Source organism: Agelaius phoeniceus, chromosome 3 (genome assembly GCF_051311805.1).
Source record: "Agelaius phoeniceus isolate bAgePho1 chromosome 3, bAgePho1.hap1, whole genome shotgun sequence".
Lineage (NCBI taxonomy): Eukaryota > Metazoa > Chordata > Aves > Passeriformes > Icteridae > Agelaius > Agelaius phoeniceus.
Genome location: NC_135267.1, coordinates 62,580,790 through 62,599,522, shown reverse-complemented (window position 1 = coordinate 62,599,522; position 18,733 = coordinate 62,580,790). Strand labels below are relative to the sequence as shown.

Below are 18,733 nucleotides of genomic sequence, written 5' to 3'. Positions count from 1 at the left end.
ATTCCACACCATGGGATTTATCTTGTTTCAAATTGCCTTTTTAAAATTCTAAATAATTTCCACAGGGAATTTACACCAGCAAACTGTGTTTGATAATGTTTCAAAGCTAGGATCTACCAAAACTGAGTTTTGTTCTGTGTAGATGAATACTCTTAGCAGGTGATTTCAGAGCACAAGATGTCCAGTATCAGAAATTTAGTGCCTTTTGTTAACTCCCTTTCTCTGTAGTGCTCATTGTTGAAGTATTTGGACATTTCACAAACATTAATTATTCTTGCCAGCTGCCTCATGAGGGAAACAGGCTTTTTTTAACCTGATGCTTCAAAACCAAGTCAAAGAAAGTTTAGGACTGAAAGTATGTGCTGATTTTTCACAACTAGGACAAAGTGTTCGGCTCCAGTGAGTTCAGTTTGCAGGTATAAATTACCTCCACCAAAGGAAAAGTGTTGCCAATCTACAATCTTCTGACTGTGAAAAGTATCAATCTTCTGACTGAAAAGTATCTTTTAAATGGCTTGTCAGTTTTGTTCTAGAATTGTATAACAGTAACAGGAATAGAAGAAAATTTTTGTAGAAAAAAGCGTTGATCCACTTCAAGGTTTTATTTTCTTTTCCTTCAGTTTGCCACTGAATTACCAAACTGTGCTATAAAGAGCAGTTAGTGCCCAAGTGTATTTCAGCTCAGTGTAGTGCTGGTCTAACATCTGCAGTTTTTAACTTTTGGAATTTGTGGTTAGAAAATCTACTTACAAATCTACCTTACAAAAGGTTTTTGTAAGTAGACTGCAGAGAGATGGTTCTTCTTTTCAAGTATATTTGCAAAGTAGATCACAAACTTCATTTAAAACAAAATTAAGTATTTAAGGTTAGTTTTAACTCTTAACATTCTTGTACAACAGATTATCAGTATGTCACAGTTGCTCAAACCTGTGATCAAAGGACTGCTATAGGTTTGGCTCGATCCAAAGATGTTGACCTTCGCTTTTTCCTGCCTCCACCTCCATTGCCAAAAATAAAGACTGTAAGTAAAAGGAAAGTGGGCATTAGATGATTCTTACTTGCTTACTTCTTTTTTACTACTTTTGTTGTTAACTTTGTTGAAAGTGAAGTTCTTCTAAAGTAACTGACTAGTAGTAAAATACCAAAATACAAAAAACTAATATATGATACACCCTTGGGGTGGGTATATCTGCATTAGGGAGTGGCATGATGGAAAGAAATAAGGTTGGAAGTATTGATCAATTATTATTCTTGGACTGTTATCCACATGACATATTTACAAGCAGTGAAGTCTGAGCCACTTACTAGTCTGACAGACACACTGCTTGTCTCTATCCAGTAGGCAATGTGAAGAAATCATCCTGGATTGCATTGTTGACACTGACAGAATCCTACACAGGAGCAGAGCATGCTCCTGGAGGCCTTTGCCTCCTCAGTAGTACTTGGTGCTCTACTGTAGGCCCACCTCTTCACTGCCAGCTTTTGGGTGCCAGCAGATCCTTATTGGATAAATTTGGCCTTGCTTTATTTTTAAGTTAAAAATTAGCTTAACACATTTTAAATGTATGTATATGTTATATATATATGATAGCTTAACACATTTTAAATGTATGTATATGTTATATATATATGATGGTCTGAGGAGTCATGTCATCAGCTTCTTCAACAAACAGAGCTCACATATGAACTATAATATACAAGGTGTTTTGGAATGCTAATAGAATGAAGAGGGGCAGAAGGCCCTGTCAGAAAATACCCGTGTATCTTAACCAACAGAACTCTGAATATCAGCTTTGATTGGGTGTGATGTTCTCAGTTTTTGCTTTCTTGCCTTTGTAACATTATGTGATAGTGGATCTCTACCTGCTAGTCCTTAAAATACTAGGTTACACCAGTATATGGTTGTGGATATATTTTTACAGCAGTGTGATTGCTAGGTGATTGAAGCTAAGTGTTGCCAATCTGCTGCTCAGGAAGTTGAAGCAAATCATTGTGGCAACTTTATGCAAATAAGTCTCCATCTCTGATTTTATCAAAGAATTAGAATAACAGCAAGTTCAATGATGGTGAGCAAATGAAATTACTTTGTTGAATCTATCAATCAATATATGGATTGTTATACTGATACTTATATTAATTTTTCAGACCAAACATTAAAAGAAATGTCTTAATTTTTTACTAATAATTTATACATTAATTTTAATGTTGCAGTACCAAAAGTACAGCATCACAAGTTGGTGGATGAGGAAGGTGGTTGTCCCCCTCTGCTCTGCAGGGGTGTGGCCTCCCCTTGAGCACTGTGTGCAGTTTTGGGCACTGCAGTATAAAAAAGATATTAGACTATTAGAGAGTGTCCAAAGGAGGACAGCAAAGATGGTGGATGGCCTGGAGGAGGCCACATGAGGAGTGGCTGAGTTCACTTGGCTGTTCAGCCTGGAGGAGACTGAGGGGAGACCACTGCAGTCACAAATTCCTTGTGAGGGGAAGCTGAGAGGCAGACACTAATCTCTTCACTCTGGTGACCAGTGACAGGACCTGAGGGAATGGCCTGAAGCTCTGTCAGGGAAGCTTTAGGTTGGATATCAGGAAAAGTTTTTCACCCAGGGGGTGGTTGAGCACTGGAACAGGCTCCCCAGGGAAGTGGTCATGGCCCCAAGCCTGACAGAACTCAAGCAGCTTTTGGACAATGCTCTCAGGCACATGGTGTGATTCTTGGGGTGGTCTTGTGTAGGACCAGGAGTTGGACTTCTATGATCCTTGTGGGTCACTTGCAACGCTAAGTATTTTATGATTCTTGAAAATTTCTATTAGTTAAGGATGAACTTTTAAGATTCCTCTGCTAAGAGGAATTGGTTTTTCTTCTGGTCTTTGGAACCATCGGGATAATGTCACCAAAATATGAAATGTAAAGCTTGCTTTTTGTAATTTATTTGGTGATTTTGTAATTATCAGTTTCTAAAGTCTTTACAGATAAAACTATTAAACTGAAGCTGCAGAGCACTTAAGTCCAAGGTTCAGATTTTATGGCCTCATTAGTATGGCTGATTCCATTATTTCAGATATTCCTCTCTTCTGCATTTTGCTTCCTGCTTTGAGCAAAACAACCTAAAAGCTGTTCATGCTTACTTCTCACAGGACTATCCCATAGAAGATGAACTTCGTTTGTTGTTGGTGTCTTTACCTCAGACTGGGCTTGATCCATGTGTCCAGTACTTCACATCTCTTGCGTTACGTGAAAGTAGCCAGACTCTTGCTGCGCAAATGGTGAGTTCCCATCTGCAGAACAGAACTGCTTGGGTTCTTTGTGCCTGCAGAGCTCGAAGATATAAATCTTTTTCTATATTTTTTATCATTGTGAGAGGAAGAGAAGTACAGACACTTTGTGAGTGTAGAACATGAACAAGATCTCTTCTAAATACAGTTTGTCTGCTTGAAAGCTTGTTTATATTTTTAGCCGTACTAGTTGAAAGGTGTAGTTAAGGATTATATCTTACAAGCCTTCCCATTAAGCAGACATTTCAACACTCTGTTGAAAACATTCCTTCCCCTTATAGTGCTCATAAAATGATTTTTCACATTTCATCTTACTGTTGTTTGAATGTTCTTTTACTGCTGAGATTATTAAACCTCTCTTAAGTCTCTAGTAAAATGGTAGGTTATTAGCACACCTTAAATAGTAAACTCTGTTACATCACTTGGAAGTGCCTCTTTGAAATAGGTCCCCCAAACCAGAACTGCAGTAGTCTATGGTCTGTTTGGACCTGGATCTAGGAATTCTCCAAATGTGTCTGTGCAGCAACTTCCTAAGTGGCTTTAGGAATGTCATTTAAAGTGCCATTATTGTTTAAAAATAATATTTATGTCAGTTTGATCCACTCTCTCTTGTGAATTTTACTTTTTGTTGTTTAAAAGTTCTAACTTTCTTAATCAGTGATTGTTATTTTTTACAAGATGCAATAACAAAAATGAATGTCATTTTAATAACAATGCTTGTCAGTCTTGGTTTAGAGTTTCCAGAGTGCAATAACTCCTTATTTTCTATGACAGAGTTATGTGTGCTATTTTTACACTATCACTCCTTTACTATTTTCACAGCCAGAGCTCGTGCTACAAAGGGAGCTTTGGTAAGACATCACACTTGGAAGTATTTTGATTTTTATCGAGGTTATGTTGGTCTTTCTGCTGTGTGATTGAGAGACTGGTCTTCTGAGGCTGTGCCACATATTGAAGACCTTTCTTCCTCCTCTTCTAAGTTTTGCAAGTCTAGAGTTACGCTGATTCTTGCTTTTTTATGCTTAAGCAAATGATCTTAAAAGATGACATTCATTAACAAAATGAAAATAATACATTTTCCCCCTTTATTTTATGTTTTGAAGTTAATAGACTAAGGAGACCACACTGAAAATGTAGTTAATATTTCCAGTTAAAAATAGTAAATACTTTTATGATGTACTGTTGTGTAATTTGTACGTTTTGAGAAGTGCATGCATGCTGTGCACTCTTTAAAGCAATTTCTATAGATCATTACACACTTAACATTCTAGATTAGAAATAATTTTTTTTTATGTAGCCATTTGAAATGTGTTACTATTTTTATGGTTTTTCATTTCAGGGAGGCTTATGGTGTTTTGGAGGAAATGGACTTCCATATTGTGAGACATTGAGTAAAGTCCCTTCAGAGACAGTGGAACTCTTTTGCTTGCAGGCTTTAGTACAGCATTCTAAGGTAATTTGTCTTCAAACTGTAACTGAAAAGCTACATTTATAGACATTCCTCTCTAATTCACTCTCATGTATTGGGAAGGAGTTGTCATTTCCTTGTCTCCTACCCCTTTCTCCTTCTGTAAGAATGTTTAAACAGCTGAGATGGGTGTGAAATGAGCACTTTGCTGTAACACAGTAGGGTTTTTTTTTACATGAGGAAGTGTCTGTAAGTTTTGTTGTTGTTTCTTATTCGCCCTTACAAGTTCCCCTGTACTATAAAAGTATGTGTCTTTGAAGAGGTAAAAGGGCAGCTCTGAGGATGTAATGCCTGGTTTTCACAAAGCAAAATAGTGTCATGAATTCACTCTAATTAGAAACCAGAACAGAATGCAAACCTTACCCATGCACAAAGGTATTCTTTGGGCAGAATATTGCACAGCAAACAGCTAATAATACAGTGGTCTTCCCAGGACCAGTCTGCTTTTGCAGACACAGATGAGGAGTATGGAAGACATTTTGTAACAGTGTTGCTTCTTGTTTCCTATTGCTACATTTTTCTGTGTACGCTTAATTGTTCAGAAGCCTAGAATGCTGAAAAACAATGTCAAGAACACCAAATGGTTACTGATAATTGGGATGGAAAAAGTGCAGCTTCCTGGTATTCTTTTCACATCTTTCACATACATAGAAATTCTGACTTAGTCTAGAATTTGTTATATTCGAGATTTTCAGTTTAAGCAAGTTGTGACTGTACTCATTCCAAATGCCTGTTGAAAGCTACAGGCTTGAGGATATCAGCAGTTCCAAAGCCACTCTGCATATTCATCTGGACTAAATTGTTTGTCTTAGGATCAGTAATGATAGCAGTACTATTTGGAATGTAAAAAAATCTTTTTCATTTTGAAGAGAAGGAATTATAATGATTGCATTTTGGGTGGTGGACAAGTGGCTCTGGTTGAGATAGTGCTTTAGCAAATACAGACAATTGACCTGTTCAGACTCTCGAACTTGAGTTGAAATTTGATCATGCCAAGTGGAGACCATTTCATCTCCCTCAGACATGAAGAAGGGTAGAGAGGTAATACTCACAGATTTTAAAGTTGTCAATTCATAGGAATTATGCATTTTGCATATTAAAACATCTATTTCCTCTTCAAACATGGCATAATAAATTCTAGATTAATCTAATTTCTATGCAACAAGGGCTGTGTTATACCTGCTTCTTAAAACTCCCTAATTTATGAATTAACCTTTTGCAGAATGTCTATTTATTGTCACTGCATTTGCTTTGTAATGCCAGATTTCCTCTCACTGTGATAAAATTGAAGCTAAAGGAGGCCTCCAGCTACTGCAGAGGATATATCAGCTACGTAAAGATTCAGCAAAGATCCAGAGGAACATAATCCGCATTATTGGGAATATGGCTTTGGATGAACATCTGCACTCATCCATAGTACGTGCAGGTAAAAGGAAAGCTCTCTCAGTGGTAGATTTCTACTCAAAAAGTTTCAGATAATTAAATAAAAGAAATAAATAGAAAATGTCAATATGCTGTTCTATAAATCCAAGCAGATGTCTGCCTGTTTAATACAGTGTGCATTTTTACACAAAGGAGAAGTAGCAAAGGCATGGGAAAAGATGGTGAGGGTGATTAAAAATTTGCAATGGCTGTGATATGAAGAACAAATAACTAGACTAAGATACTTAGCATGGAAAAAGCAACTGAAAGAGAATATGATGGAGATTTATAAAATTCTCTTCCCTGGCATAGAGAAGGCAAAGAGGGAATGGTCATCTGCTGTTTGTTGTAATGCAAGACCAAAGGTTCTTGTACATTAAATTATAAAAAGAGAGAACAAATAAATAGTATTTTCCATATATTGCATGACCAAAATAAAAGTTGCCACAAAACATGGTGGTTGAAGACTCACAGAGCTTCAAAGAGTGATGAGACAAATTCATGAAATGAAAAATCCATAAAGTTCTACAAATGGAAACAAAGTTGACTGCTGAAAATCTGAGTGTATAGACTAGAATCAGAACTGTATAATTGTCCTTTTGTATTCTTATTCTTATATTGGTCTGCAGCTTCCATACTGCTCACTTCTGAAGAAAGGCAGCTGGACATAAAGGCCTTTGTCCCGGGCTCTGGCACAATTCTTAAATTCTAATGATTGCTGAATCCATACATGTAGAAGAGATTGAAACAGGAGAGTCAGCAGCTCCCTGGGACAGAGCCCTCAGTACAAAAGGAATTTTAGACAGTGAATCAAACTCCAGAGATGAGCAGTTGGATACTTCTAGTCCAGAGTTGATAAAGCTTCTCTTTTATTGCTGGATGATGCATAAGAAGAAAGAACCTCTAAGGCTCTTTTTCTTGCAAAAACTGCTGGCATAGGAAGAAGAAAAACAGTAATGCACTGTGTAGTAGCTGTGATGGGGTATCTGGGAGTAGAGCACTTACTTTTGATTCTGAACAGTTATTTTTGACTCTTCATCTTGACTGCGAAATGCAAAACCAGAGACCAAGCTAGTTTTAGTCAGACTATCTTCCATTGTGTTTGGAGAACTGAAAGTAGACTTCCGATAGTATTCTTCTTAAGTACAACTTTCACAGTGGTCAGCATGTATTCTGCTTAGAAACATAATTTAAATACATTATTCTTAAATAAAGAATATAGTCCTCAAAGGTCCTAGTAGTTTTGTTAGTTTAAGGCAAAACTCGAATGTCAATTTGTTCTTTTCCTCAGTTTACAGTAAATGGTTTTGAATTAGCAGCTTACCAACTATACTAGTAACAACATAATGTAATGGTTTTGAAACAATGCTCATGAAGTAAATTCCCAGGTTTTATTTATGGACTTGACTGTAATGTAACTGATTTATAGGCTGTTTTTGCTAGCAACAAGATTTATCAGGATTTTAAAGAAACCTGTGCATATGCACATCAAAACATTCCTTTACATTTCTCAGTAGTCTATGACAATTTCCTTCCGTATTTGAGAAAATTTTACGCCTGAGGTACAGTATCATAAAGTGTTTTTCAGCCTTATTATCTTTGACTTAAAATTTTATTGAGGATTGTATCCAATTTAATTGTCTTACGTTTCTAATGTATAAATAGTATACAAATTTTAGAATAGCGAAGATATTTTAATCACAAGAGAGTTTTTTTTTATGCTGGATTTTAAAATTAGAAATTATTGTACTTTCACAGCAAACATCAATTTTTTTACCTGCCATTGCTCCTGTAGGTTGTTTTCTATACCTTTCTTATGCTTTAAGCTTCACTGTCTCCATTTCCTGGCATTTTACCTGCAAAAAGAGATCTGAGATCTGTTCTTGCTACAGCTGTGCTGACCTGCTGATACACTTTATTTTTCTTCTGAGAAGGGGTTCTTCTTCAGATCATAAGATGAACAGTCATAAAATACATCTGAATTTTTGAATTTAGGAGATTCCACTTAGCTAGCATGTACTTTCCTGAGGTAAAGAGTAGATTGAAATAATTTATTTTGACGTTGCCGTTCTTAAGTTTTAACATCTATTTTCAGATGTATGGTTTGATGGTTGATGTTTCTGAATTCTGTTGTTCAGATGATGTTTCTGTTAGTTGACCTGCCCTTTCCTTTTCTCAATGTAGGTTGGGTTTCTGTTCTTGCTGAAGTAATGAAATCCCCATACATCATTCAGTCTTCTCATGCATCCAGAGCTCTGGCTAATCTAGACAGGGACATGGTGAAAGAAAAATATGCAGATGGTGTTTATGTCTTACATCCACAATATCGTAGCAGGTAAAGTAGGAGTCATTGTACATACTGTACTTGGAGTTACTTGTTCTGCTGTTCTGTTACAAAACTTTGGAAGAGTTGACATCAGAGTGCTGCTGTACTGATGTTACCTTGCCTCTCCTGTTCTTTGGTGGGTTGAAAGGACTGAATTTAGATTCTCAAGCAGAAGAACAGTAAAAGTGGTTGGAGCAGTCCCTAGGTGTGGACAGAGTATTACTGTAATGCATGGAAAATCTGAACACAAGACATGAAATTAATTGCTGCTTTGTGTGGGTTGCAACTGTTTAACCTTTGCACTTTTTCTTGGGATATAGTGCCTTGTAATTATTCTACTGGCAACAGCACATGTTGGCATAAGTTGCAGTAAATTTTCATCCTCAGTAACAGTGGTTGTGTGTCTGGGACTAAAGCAGTCTCCAGCGTGGGTGTCAGTAGTAACTGTTCCCTGGGTCATTGGTGTTACTCTGGTTACAGTGAAGATCTAATGTGATAATAAGGCTGGAGCTACCAAGCCACATGAACAGTGGCTGGCAGGAAAGGTGTTTTTCATTATAGAGAATTATGATTTATGATATGGATACTTTCCATACCTCATTTTATATCTTTCTTCTGTGTGGTTCCCTAATTGTTGTTTTTATCTGAGTATGCTCTTTGAAATATCATGAAATGTTGTCCATAAGGTAAGAAGTCACATGTCATGTTAAAAAAAGCATTTTGGCATCCCTTAGGTTAAAAGTTCCAATTTGCTAAAAGGACAGGTACCACATATCTCTTACAATTTCCTTTTGCTTGATCAGCCAGCCTGTCAGAGCAGACATCCTCTTTGTTCATGGGCTTTTGGGAGCAGCATTTAAAACCTGGCGGCAGCAGGACATTGACCGGCATTTGGATAGAAAGGCCTCAGAAGGGGAAGAGGAATACACTCAGTGCTGGCCAAAGGTAAAACAAACAGTAACATTTTCACATGTGGCTGCTCATTCAGGAGAGCTGTCCCGAGCATCTAGAAGGACACTGTCTGGCAGATGTCTTTTTTTCATTCAATTACTTGTAGTCTGTTATACAAGTGGCAGTTTCCAAGTTCCTGATAAGTTTTTGTTAATGACTTGTTTGTTGTTCTTGCAAGGAAAAATCCCTGCTAAGTTTTATGTTCTCAACATCATTCACATGCTAGTGAAAGAGGTGGCAATGGCTGATTTCCTTATGCTCTCTCTTCTTTTTTTTTTTTCTTTTTTTAATGGAACATTATTGCTGAGGAAGATTTATATAATAACATTTTAAATTAAGTTCCCTTTCTTACCTAGGTGTCTGAGTACCTTACTTTGTGCAGATTGCTATTTAAGTATTGTTGGTGAATAAGTAATTACTGCTCCAAGCAAACACGCTGGTATAGCCACTAAAAGTATCTCTGTGAAACTTGAACTGATCAGTCCTGTTGGTAATCTTAGTAACTCGTTTCACCCAGGAGAGGGAGCCAGGAATGCACGAGTTAGAGATGAATCTCCACTCTCTGCCTGCTTTGTGCCTCAGACACAATCTAAGAGTTCACCAGCATGTGATAAAAGAATGACAATCCAGGTGTAACATATATTTGGGGATTAACTGAAGAGCAAAAGTCTTTCTTGATATTGTCCCCATAGTAACATCTTTTCTCCACTGCTTTCAAGAATTTAAGTACATCAATTATAAGCTCCTTTGGTTTTGCTTTTCTTTAATTTAGACATGGCTTGCTACAGACTGTCCTTCCCTTAGAATCATATCTGTGGAGTATGACACTCATTTGAGTGACTGGAAAGCAAAATGTCCTGTTGAGGCTCAAAGGTAAGAAATGCAGCATCTGCAGTTTGGAGGCAGGGGCAGGACACAGACCTGTAAAGCTGATCATTGGGATCACCTACTCTGAAAGAGTCAATTTAACTTTTACTGTTGCTTTGAAAAATCAAATTAGGAGAAATATTAAGTATAGTCATGGTATGCTGAAGTTTTTAGCCTCATGGATAGCTACATGTGGCAATTTCATGAATTCTTACAGTCTATTTTGCTTCATGTTAAGGGAGACAGTAAATGATGCTATTAGTTAATGAAAATACAACTTTATATCTTAAGAGGTGTCTTTTTTTAAAGTGACACAATAATGCTTCATAAGCACAGCAAAAAAATCACTGTACTGTGGCTTTATACTCCTGATAAAATGAAGCATATATTTTCATAGAATCAATTAGGTTGGAAAAGACCCTTCAGGTAATCAAGTACAATCATTAACCCAGCACTGCCAAGGCCACCACAAAACAATGTTCCTAAGTGCCACATCCACATGCTTTTTAAAAGCTTCAAGGAATGGGGACTCAAGCACTTCCTGGGAAGCCTGTTTCAGAGCATCACAACCCTTTTGATGAAGAAATTTTTCCTAATAGCCAACCTAAACCTTCCCTGTTATCTCTTGTCCCTGTCACTGTTCCGTGGGAGAAGAGGCCAACCCCCACCCAGCTACACCCTCCTTTCAGGTGGCTGTAGAGAGTGGTAAGGTCCTCCTTGGGCCTCCTTTTCTCCAGGCTAATTGATCCCTCAGCCTCTCCTCATAGGACTTGTGCTCCAGACCCTTCACTGGCTCCATTGCCCTTCTCTGGACCTGATGTAGAGCCTCAATGTCATTGTTGTAGTGAGAGGCCCAAAACTGAACACAGGACTTGAGGTGCTGCCTCACCAGTCCCTTCCCTAGTCCTGCTGGCCACACTGTTTCTGATACAAACATACTGTTATGTTATTCAAAAAATGTTTCTTTGGTGATAAAATACAATAACTGTATCTTCAATCAGAGTGTAATTACCCATGCCAGAGAAATGCTGTTTTTACTGACCTTGAACAGGATGGGTTAGAGGAAGATGCTACCTCCAAACATGTTGAAAAATAAGAACACTTTGAGCCTGTAAAGGATTTCTGTCTTGAATAGAATTTGGTTATTAGGTTCAGTGATCTTTAAATCAGAATCCTTCAAACATTTATGCAGATATTTAAGCATGTAACCAGTACTGCAAATTCGACTTGTGTACTGCAGCAAGGGCAGGTGCATGGCTGCTTACAGGTTAAGAATCTGAAAATTAATAGTGTTTTTTGTGCAGGGAAGAAAGAAAATTCAACATGTATAATAGACTGGGAACGTGGTACTTGTTCATTCCCTCCCCTCTCTGGCAATTATTGCATTAAGGAAAACATGTAAGCAGGGAGAAAATGAGGAACACGTGACTGTTAATTGCCTATTTGGAATTAGGCAGAAAAATTACAGTAAGGAGCATGTAGGTGGTTACCTGTGCAGGTCCAAGAAGACTGGAATTGGCTTTAAATTGCACCAGGGGAGTTTAGATTGGGTATTAGGAAGAAATTCTTCACTAAAAGCATTGTCAAGCCCTGGAAGAGGTTGCCTGGGGAAGTGGTTGAGTCCTGATCCTTGAAGATAATATAAAGACAGGCAGATAAGGCTCTTAGGGACATGGGTTTGTGGTGGACTTGTCTGTCTTTGGGCTAGCAGTTGGACTCCATGATCTTGTAGGTCTTTTAAACGTAAATGATTCTATGATTCTAAGAAAACTCTTCTTGTGTCTGTCTGGAGCAAGTATGTTAAAAGAAATAAACATAGATTTCCTTTTTATTTCCCAAAGATAACATCTTTTTCATTACAAAATGGAAAATTGCATTACCAACTATTTATGATCACCCAACCAAAATATTTGATAATTTTATGTGGTTAATAATAAATGAAAGATATTGAAGATATTTTTAACTAGCAACAACAATGAGGTTGCAGTAGAAAAACAACCTTAGGTTTGATCTTAAATATACAGTCTCATTCACTGTTTCAAAAGTGAATTTTTATGTCTCTCTGCTAGCCTAGAGTGTACTGTTCATCTGAAAAGACACATTTGATTATTCTTTTCATATGTGCTATAAAGCAATTTCTAGTGAGAATGCTGAGACCAATAGAGATGAAGTGAATTATTTTGCACAGTGGTTGCCCCCATATCCTGATGTTTTCATTACTGAAGGGCCTTCTGTGTTTGATTCTTGTTACACTGCAAGGAGCAAAGTAAAGTGCAAGTGTTGCACTTTCAAGCTTGGATTGGGCATTGGCATTGGTTTTGTTTTGGTTCTACCACAGATTCATTTTCAAACTTTAATGTGTAGCTTATCCTTTCCACAGCTCAGTCTTCTTGTTTATAAAATGGAGATTATTGTGCTTTCATACTATTCCAGTAGAAAGCATTTGGAGATTGTCTGGCAAGTGTAACTGACATTGGTTGTGATTTTTTAAATGTACTGGTTGATTATGCACTTAGTTTTTAAATTTCTGTGCATTGCTCCATATTTTGAGCATTGTTTAGCAAAGCGTGTATGAGGTGTGTTCATGTTGCAGAGTGTAAAGTTCATTAGGTGTTGATGTTGCTTTCATAGAATTACAACTGTTTTGCTACAATGTGTATAATGAAACTATTTAAAACTCCATAAAACAACTTGTCAAGAAAACAGAAATATTTGCTGAGCAAAATTAAAGACTTCCTAGCAAGAGCAAGAAATTGAATTTAGCTCAATTCCCATTGTCCTTGTGAAGCGATCCTTACAAAAGTTCTTGGCCTTTTTCAATGTAGAAACAATAATTAAATAATTATTATTTGTTTACCTAATTCACTTTCATAAATGTGCAGCACTAAGATTCATTGTGATTTAACATTGCCTTTTAATCTGTCATGCTCCATGATGCCTCTGTTTGTATTTTCTGTGCAGGGAGTCTATTGCTTTCAGGAGCAGTGAGCTGCTTGACAAGCTCAAAGCTGCTGGGATTGGAGACAGACCTCTGGTGTGGGTATCCCATAGCATGGGTGGTAAGCGTGTTGCCTGTTTGATATAAAGCATTTATTTGCATTAAAGATTTCAGAATAAGCCATTAACCAAATTCAGGTAGAAATGCAATTATTCAGAATAGTTTATTTAAAAAAAATTGGCAAAGACCTAAAAATGAAAACCAGATTTCTATTTTCTTAATGCATTATATTTAATAGCATATAGGTTTTGAAAGGATTGTTATTGCTGTTTGTTCTTACTGTGTTGATTTAAAAACTCAATGAGTTGAAATTCATGTAAGTGGAAATCCAGAGGCAAAATTTTCTCCATGATCAGGCATATAGTAAATGTCATTAGCAACACATAACAGAAATCAAATTTGGATTTGCATCATTCATTGACATTTTATATTGATGCCTCCTCAAGCGTGATTTCGGTTTTTTTCAAGTTAATCTTACATATTTGACAATCTAAGGACTAATCAACCAAGGCAAGAATATGGTTAGTTGTCTCATGGTTAATATAGCATGGTCATTATTTCCCAGTGATTTAAATCCCTGCATTAATTCAGCTTCTGTTGCCAGGTCTTCTAGTCAAAAAGATGCTGGTGGATGCTTCCAAGAATCCAGAAATGGATAAAATTGTAAACAACACCAGAGGAATCATATTTTATAGTGTACCTCACCATGGTTCCCAGCTGGCTGAATATTCTATAAATGCCAGATATCTCCTCTTCCCATCTGTGGAGGTTAAAGAGCTCAGCAAGGGTATGTTCACTTTGCTACCATCTAGCAACAGGAACTCTGCTAATCTGTTCTTGGTGCTTTCAGTTTTTTCATTGTGCTGTCAGAGAAAGCTGGGGAAAAACAACAAACCTCCTTTTTGTTTTGGGTTGTGTGTTGAATTATTGCAAGCAATTCTGAGTAGTTGTTTCATTTGATTGCAGAGGTGAGAGGAAAAAGGGGGAGTCAGAAGAAATTGTTGCCTATGCTAGTTGGAAAAAGGGATTACAAACAAAATGCTACACCTTTTACTGTCATAGTAATAAAAACATCTCTCACCCTTGCCAGAAGAATGATATAATCTTATAACACTGTAAAAATTATGTTGCTCTTTCTCCAGATTCTCCTGCCCTTAAACAGCTGAATGATGACTTCTTGTCTTTTGCCAAAGACAAGAAATTTTCAGTGCTGAGTTTTGCAGAAACCCTACCCACACACATAGGCAGCATGTTAAAACTGCATGTTGTACCTGTAGAGTCAGCAGGTAAGTGAGAAATAGCCATTTAATTTATTGAATTTGATATCTGTTGATGTAAACATCAATAACTAGAAAAGGTTATAAATATTATGGTAAAAAATGTAGAAAAATAAGGCTAGTACAGTGTGGGGGTTTTTGTTTAAACTTCTGCTGAGATCAGAAGCAGCTACATTTAGATCTTAAAATAACAGTTGTTTGTTTTGATTTTGTGAAATCAGAATAACATCTGTTAAAAAGAAGGGTAGACCCTGGTCTGATGTTGGAGTCCTTTCATTTGGAATTATGACTAGTTGTGGTTTCTCTTTGAATAGGTAGGCTGCATAGTGTTTCAGATGCTTCTGTAAACTCCTTTATTTGCTCCTTTAAAAAACTAAGAAAGAAAATTAGCCAACTGCTAATGGAAGGAAAAAGTCACAAAGCTGGTTTTCAGTGTTAAGAATCCTTTACCTTCCACATCTCGTGAACTCCAGCAATAGAGTTTGCCTCCTGAAGAGTTCCCTCCATCTTTTTGCCTTTTTTAGGAGAAGGGGAAACCAGACATGTTTTTCCCTTGCTTTTATTTATGTGTGTTCAACTTAGAAAACTGTTTTAAGTCTTATATTTTCAGTCTTTCTTTTGCACTGCCCGAGATATCTGTAAAGCCAGAAACCACTGCTTTGTTAGGTTTTAGATCAGGCTTTCCACCAGCTAAATCCACAAGCTTGAGTGCAGGGTTAGGTACTCTGAAAAAGGTGGGCTGTATATCCCTGTTTATCTGAGTTACTATTTAGCAGTTTTTTGCGGCAGATCCTCTTGAGCAGCAATGTTTTGCAAAAATGTTGCTGATGCAGTTTTATTGCAAAGGACTGAAAAACTGAACTTTTTTTTGTTATTATTTAACAAAATAAGGTTAAAAAGAGGGCTGAATAACAGAACCCAAGTGAGTACTGTGCACTTGTAATTTTGTAGCATGTCTCCTTTTCTAGGGGTGACACCTAGCACATGAGTGCTCTTGAAAACCTTTAGAGGGCACCTAGCAGTTCTGTAGCAGGCCACTGTTCAAAACACAGGCTGATGGGCAAACAGCTCCCTGTTTCTTGCATGTCTGCTTGTGCACATGAAAGCAGAGCTTCACCCTGCTCTAGTGTAGTTTTACATGGTTTGAGATACAGAAGTCAAAGCAAAATGGAGGATTTCTCTAGGTGATGGGAGAATAGACAATAAACTGGGATGTGGCAGTCACAGCATCCTAACTGGAAAGTTAGCAGTGATGGCTGTCAAGAAAGAATAAATGCTGTAGTGTGCCCAAAATCAGTAGCTGAAAATGGAATATTTGTATTCTACAATTAAGCAATGTAAATATTTCATTTATCTGGAAATGTGCTTAGTGATTTGCAGCATATTTCAGGGTCATTGTAGTCCAAATTTTAATGTCCATGTCAAAGTATTTGTGTAAGGGATATGGGCAATTAGTGGTGATCAGATTCAAGTTACCATGCATTAAACTACATCCCTGATCATATCAATGCTTAAACCTCAGTCAGGACCGTGCTATCAGTAAATGAAGTTTTGTTTCAGCAAAGTTGTCTGTATGGAGAAATGTACATTTGTGTATTTCAAACAAAGACAGCAGAACTCTGACCTAATGGTGTCTCATGTGCCAGTGTGGGTTTTGTGGCAACACAGAGCTCTATCAGGCCATAACTGTGTGTACTGATGCTTTTAGCACATGAAAAAATAATGATGAACAAAGAGTTTTACTGAAGATAGGAGAAGTTGTTTTTGAGAGAGAAATTGCTAATGCAAGATGTTCTTTTCAGTCTAGGTTGTCATATGAACTCTGGTAGTTTTTTGGTTTGTTTTTTTTTTCCTTTTCCAGACATAGGAATTGGAGACCTTATTCCAGTGGATGTTAATCATCTAAATATTTGCAAGCCAAAGAAGAAGGATGCTTTCCTGTATCAACGTACACTGAAGTTCATTCAGGATGTTTTAGCCCCAGAACTGTGAGACTGAGGTTTTGCCATCCTTTCCTGGTTGTGTCCTGTGTTTGGTGTAACACAGAAACTTCTAACATTTGTTAGGGGATCTGCAGAATTACAAGGGTGCTGTGTCTATAGTATCTGCTGCTGAATAATTTCCTGTACATCTTGAACTTGAGGCACCTGTCCAATTTCTTTCTCAAAATACATCCAAAACAAATACAAACTTGGCAAAAAGAAAGTCCGTGCCCAGGGTATCTTCTTTTAGCAAAAAAAAAAACCAACAAATAACCAAGCTTGCTTTGAAAGCAGATAAATATACAGCTGGGATAAAATCTTATAGACAGGATTAAAAACAATTAAATGAGGTGGTTATTTGTTGTGTCAAAGGGGAGAAAGCAGTATGTGACTGCTGCAAAGTTGTGGTTTGCTGCCCATGGTAAGGTAGCCTGACTGGAGCCTGAAAAATTAGTATTCAAGTGAATTAAGGTAGCACTTTGGCCTAGTGACCCAATTTTAGGAGGTTTTGTCATTTGCCTTTTCTTTTAAAACATCACCCACATTTGCCAGCAGATGCAGCATCTGTTTTTCTGCATGAGAAATGGACAGGTTGGTAGCTTGCCTTGCTTAGAAAATTGTGGTTGTTTTAATGAAAACAAAAGAAAAGAAATGTTCATCTTCTTGTGTATTTCCCTCCTAATCTTAGCAACTTGTGAGACTGCTTTCCTTAGGACAGTGTGTGTCTGGTCAGACAGGGCAGTTCTGTGCCTGTTCTCATTGGAGATGTGTTTGATGAGCTCAGCTCTTCTTTGCTCTTGGGAGACTCCAAGAAGTTGGTACATTCAAATCCCTGGCTCGTGTTACTCATACAGAAACTTTTCTGTAGCTGATTTAAAGAAGAGCATTGAAAATGCTCAGGTGGAGCACAACAGATGTAGGCCCTGACAAGAAAGCTGATGCTTACAGATTGGAGCTGGGGTAGAAAAAGGTAAGGCAGGAAGAAAATCAGGTGATTGTAAGGCCTCACTGGAAATTACCACAAATGTTTTGGTTTCCTGGGGCCCAAATATGTCTGCTGGTGTAGATACAGAGAAAACCAGCAGTGTCTTATTTGAGTTTGTTTGTTTATGTTTAGGATACCCTAACAGTACTGATGAGAAATCAGTATTTTTTAGATGAAAAAATGGCAGTGCACAGTCACTTTTTTGAAGTCTTAAATAATTTGCACTGTGGCTAAAAGCAGCCTCATGTTATTGTGGTCTCTTTAGTCTCTTTACACCTGCATCCCTCTCTGAAAACAAACATGGGCTGTGTAAAGCTGTACTGCCTTTGCTGACCATTTGTTAAATAAGGTCTGTATTGATGACAGGCTTGAGGTGTCTTCTCATGTCACTCCTGTGAGATGGATCCAGTATTAGTGTCCTTCAAATGATGGCTGTGAAAGCTGCCAAGGAGCTGGGATGCACCTTGCAGTTCTGCATGGGCTTGGTGCTGTGGGCACTGCAGTCCTGCCAGGTCCTGAGGGCAGCCCAGGAGGACACTGCAGCTCTAAATACGCTTGAATTTGTAGACTTGAATACAGCTTTACACTGGAAATTGAGGGAACTGCAAAGTAAAATTCACAAGAGCAGTACAGAAACTGTACATCACTACACTGGCAAAAAGAGCATTTCCCTCCCTAACTGAGAGGTAGGTAAGAACACTGCATGGCAGTATTTTGTATAGAAAATGTAAGAGAGATGTCATTATTCCTGAAGAGGTCTATATTTTTTACACTGTGGTTTAGACTTCAGAGTGTAAATATATTAGTACACTTTGTATTCACAGAGTAGAGTATGTGGAATTCATGGTGAATAGACAAGACTTCTAATAACTGAATGCTTGTTTCATGTGACAAATCTATTAGTTTTAGTAGACTCCTTTGGCTTACTCAGATTCAGATCAGTGACTTTAAACATTAATCCTAGCAAATGCATCTATGTTTTGTAACTGGAATTATTAAGGCAATGTTCTCCTTTTTGTAACTGTATTTATATATGTGTAACTTCTAAAACTAATATTTGGTAGGGGGTTCTTGGGTTTGGGGGTTTGGGTTTTATGTTTTTGGAATATACTAATGAAATGTGATTTAAAAATGTCTTGGATATGTCACAAAATGTATTAAAGGTTAATGATCTGCCAGCTGAA

The 18,733-nt window shown here is 37.4% G+C and overlaps 1 protein-coding gene across 5 annotated transcripts in view; it reads left to right on the top strand.

The window, feature by feature from the left end:
• SERAC1 (serine active site containing 1) overlaps nt 1–18,733 on the top strand; it is a 25,591-nt gene extending 6,858 nt beyond the window's left edge. For all 5 annotated transcript variants that reach the window (XM_077175428.1, XM_077175427.1, XM_054628596.2 and 2 more), the window contains 11 exons: nt 900–1,021; nt 3,136–3,264; nt 4,613–4,726; nt 6,005–6,167; nt 8,348–8,498; nt 9,293–9,434; nt 10,213–10,313; nt 13,269–13,366; nt 13,910–14,092; nt 14,448–14,591; nt 16,444–18,733. In XM_077175428.1, the coding sequence (XP_077031543.1) occupies nt 900–1,021; nt 3,136–3,264; nt 4,613–4,726; nt 6,005–6,167; nt 8,348–8,498; nt 9,293–9,434; nt 10,213–10,313; nt 13,269–13,366; nt 13,910–14,092; nt 14,448–14,591; nt 16,444–16,574 (1,478 nt within the window). In that variant the 3' untranslated portion in view covers nt 16,575–18,733. The remainder of the gene's footprint in view (nt 1–899; nt 1,022–3,135; nt 3,265–4,612; nt 4,727–6,004; nt 6,168–8,347; nt 8,499–9,292; nt 9,435–10,212; nt 10,314–13,268; nt 13,367–13,909; nt 14,093–14,447; nt 14,592–16,443) is intronic.